Here is a 3798-nt window from a genome sequence, read left to right on the forward strand (position 1 = left end):
TAATAATAATAATAATAATAATAATACATTTGATTTAAAGGACTCTTTACACACACATTCCACCTATAACAGAAGACACCTATTCTCTAACTGCTCCCCAGGTGCTTGTGTAGCCCCCCACCACTGCTCCACTTGAGTGGATCTCATGTGTGATTGGTTAAATGCAGAAAATAAGTTTTGTTATTTTATGCAGTGATCTCTTTACAACGATGTGTTCATTTGTCGGTCTATCCCATAAAATTTCTGTAAAATACTTGGAAGTTTGTGGTTGTAATGTGATAACATTTGGAAAAAGTCAAGAGTTGCCTTTTCAGCATCTTTTTCTTAGAAACGTAAACATTTGTTGGTGATTTTCCTGTGTTTCCCTCTGTTTGTCTCACAGACTGACTGAAGTCCTGTCATGCCTGTGGCCTCCATCAGGACAGAGCCTGGTGAGATCAATCCCAGTTCCTAACTGTAGCGATTCAGGAAGTCCTTTTTTAAAATATAGATTTTTTCATTATTCACAACTTTTTGAGCAGTTTGTACAAGTTTCGGTGGGCAACATTAGGAAAAATACTAGAAAAATGTTGGATGTTCTTAAAAGTTAACATGTAAACTTAAAGTTCCTTTGTATTTCTCCCATAATGTAAAAGCACTGTCASTGAATGTAGCTGTTTCTGCTCCATCCTTGGTGTGGTGTGTTCCAGGGCCCCAGGTGTTGGATGCAATGAGTGACAGCACCACCAGCTCCACCATTGCCAATGATCTGGACCTCATCTACCTCAAAGGCATCATGGAGAGCCCTCCGGTGTGATACACACAGACATGCAGATTAGGGGTGGGAATCTTTAGGCACCTCACAATACGATGGATTTGAGGCCAGAAAAGCCATTATGAAACAATTATTGATGCATTTTGACGATCAGTTATCAGGTTTGTGAAGAGGCAGGAGGTCAACTTTAGAAGTTTATTCAAAACTGTAAAACTATTATTCAGACAGAAACACACATTTGACTATTGACCTATTTTAAAGTAGGGATCTTTGAAATATATAGGGGAAGTTTCTTGGCTGTGTAGGCGGAGTTTGGATTATAGGATGGTAATGAATAATATTAAAATTCTGATCTTTTTCCAGGCGGGTAAGGACTGTTTTAACCAAACCAAACTGTTTCACGTCCCTCCACATGTCTGGTGTTCAAATTTTGTGTGGCTAGCACCTTCCGGTCTTGAGTTATGAATATAATTAATATTTATTTTTAAAGTTAGAGGTGCTTTCTGGCAATTTAGACAGAGTTACACGTCTGCCCAGCATTCATCCAACCGAACCATTACGGTTTCTTTAAACCCCACCCAAAATAGTCAAGCTGACAAATAACGTCATAAAAAAAACTCTTCCCACAAAAGTCAAACAGACCAATCGTGTCTTTGACAAACTCCTCCCACAAACCAGGAACCTCCCACTTAGTGACTGCCAAGACCACCTTATCCCTAATTTACATGTATAAACATTGATTTATTATTTTCATGCCTCATGAAGATTTCACAGCAGAAAAACAAAAACAAACAAAGCTAATAAAGTGTTGATTAATAGTTAGCATGGATACTGACTTAACATTGAAAATGCCATAGAAAAGCTAACATAGTTAGCTTTGTTACCACTGAAATGTATACATTAATCCAATATTTCGAAGTCATTTTACATCAACTGTACCTTAAGGTGAATTCTTCAGTATTCAACAAAGAAAAACTTTAAACTTCTGTGAAAATACACAGCATTACTGTAACATGTTTCTATTACAAAACGATAACGGTAACTCTACTTGGACTAACGGCACCATGGTGTGCAAAAACTATTCTGCTGACTGCATCTAAAAATGTAACTTATAATCACCTCCCCTAATGCACACAAGATGAACTAAATGTACCAAATATGTGGGATAGAAAACTAAATAACTCCTCAGTAACATGATGCTGTTTGTGGTTGTCTGTTAGGATCCAGAGGAGAGCCCAAAAGAGCCACGACTGTCACCAGTCAGGGAGAACAATGTGGAGCTCCTGCAGGAGATCCTCAAAGATCTGAACCCGTTCACACATCGCTCTGACACTGCGGCTGAGCTCACTCGCATTCTCACGCAGCCTCACTTTCAGGTGTGGGATGCACATGCAAATATCAGGCCACACTTTAGTTTTTTTTAAATGATTGCAAATCTATTTTGACGTTATCTTCCATTGGTTAGAGAAGAAATCGCTACAAGGAAAAATATACCTTTGCATGTTTGATGTTTTCTTTTTCAGTCTCTGCTAGAGACACATGATTCGGTGGCGTCTCGGGCGTGTGATAGTCCTCCTTCCAGCCCGTGTGATTTTAATGATCACGAGCCAGAGGACAGCCAGACAAACAACCTGCACCTGCCCTCTGACGCTGTTCGCATGGTGGGCATACGCAAAGTGGCTGGGGAGCATCTGGTAAGAAACATTAGTAAACACACAGCACAACTGAACCTATTCTGCTTTGAGCTAATTTATCATTAAAATTCAAAACAGCTGAATACAGTGGGTGTCACGCCTTTGGTATTATTTCTGTTTTGTTGCTTTACAAAAGAAACTTCAATCATTTTTCAGTTTGATTTTAAATAATAGGCCTAAAATATTTCAAATTAAATAAGTGCTGAAAAGTGGTGTGCATATGTTTTCAGCCCCTCTGCTTTGAAGCCCCAACCATTAGCTTCAGAGTCCACACAGATCGCTCATAATGTTTACATCGTATCTAAATGTCAGATGATCTCAGTATGCAGCCATCTGTTGACAGAATCAGCAGCAGGTTAACACATCTTAGTAGTTAGGGCTATGACCATGACGTCACAAAGGTCAGGGACAAACTGGAGAAGTACAGATCAGGGTTGAGTTAATTATTAGGAAATGGAAGAGTGATGCCACCACAGCCAACCTGCCAGGAGACGGTCATCCACCAAAACATATGAAGCAGCAAAGGAGGGCCTCGATCACAAACATCTAGGAGGACAAAGACAGCCTTAATGGAGATGGGAGGATCTTTCCGTAGGACCACTAGAAGCTGCACAGATCCAGGCCTCATGGAAGCGTGGCAGGAAAGAGACACAGATTAAAAGTAAATAAATTTAAAGACCGACTGTTTTAATTTTTTTTCACCCCAAATGTGAGAAAAGGTGCTGAGGTCAATCACTTCACCATGTTTGAGGCAAATCTACCACCTCTAATCATCCTGTGAGCACCATCCCTGCAGTGAATGCTTTTTCATCAGCAGGGCTTGAGAAACTGATCAGAGTTTAAAGAAGGATGGATGGAGCAAAATCCAGAGAAATTCTTGATAGAAACTTGTTGGAGGTTTCCAGAGTTCTTAAGCTGAGTTGGAAGTCCCAAAGTGGTCCAGTCAAAGCTAGGGCTGTGTATTGGCAAGAATTTGGTAATACGATACATATCATGACAGAGGGGTCACAATACGATATATCCCGATATATTTCGATACTGTAAACAAGGCGATGTATTGCGATATTTTTGGTCCAAAAATTCTATTAAATAAAAACCTCTTACTGGAAAAAAAAAAACAACGAAAAACCAAAATTCGTTGTCTCAGAAAACTCTAATATTACATAGACATACTTTTGATACATTTAGCTGTGTTCTGCTTTGTATGTGTTTTATTTTATTTGTTTCATACTTCATCCATGTTTTCAATTATTAGACTAAATTTGCCAATAAATAGTTTGAAAATATATTTTTTGCAGCTTTTCGTTTAATATTAATTTACAATATGGTCACACAACACTTAACAATAGC

At 38.8% G+C, this 3798-nt stretch overlaps 1 protein-coding gene across 1 annotated transcript in view; it reads left to right on the plus strand.

The window, feature by feature from the left end:
• Positions 1–3798, plus strand: part of mpp2a (MAGUK p55 scaffold protein 2a) — a gene marked incomplete in the record, with an annotated part of 28289 nt that overhangs the window by 10349 nt on the left and 14142 nt on the right. Inside the window, 4 exon segments of the mRNA XM_014024385.1 lie at positions 383–431; positions 690–790; positions 1975–2130; positions 2278–2448. Coding sequence (XP_013879839.1) covers positions 401–431; positions 690–790; positions 1975–2130; positions 2278–2448 — 459 coding nt within the window.

Source organism: Austrofundulus limnaeus, unplaced genomic scaffold, assembly GCF_001266775.1.
Source record: "Austrofundulus limnaeus strain Quisiro unplaced genomic scaffold, Austrofundulus_limnaeus-1.0 Scaffold420, whole genome shotgun sequence".
In the NCBI taxonomy this organism is placed as follows: Eukaryota; Metazoa; Chordata; class Actinopteri; order Cyprinodontiformes; family Rivulidae; genus Austrofundulus; species Austrofundulus limnaeus.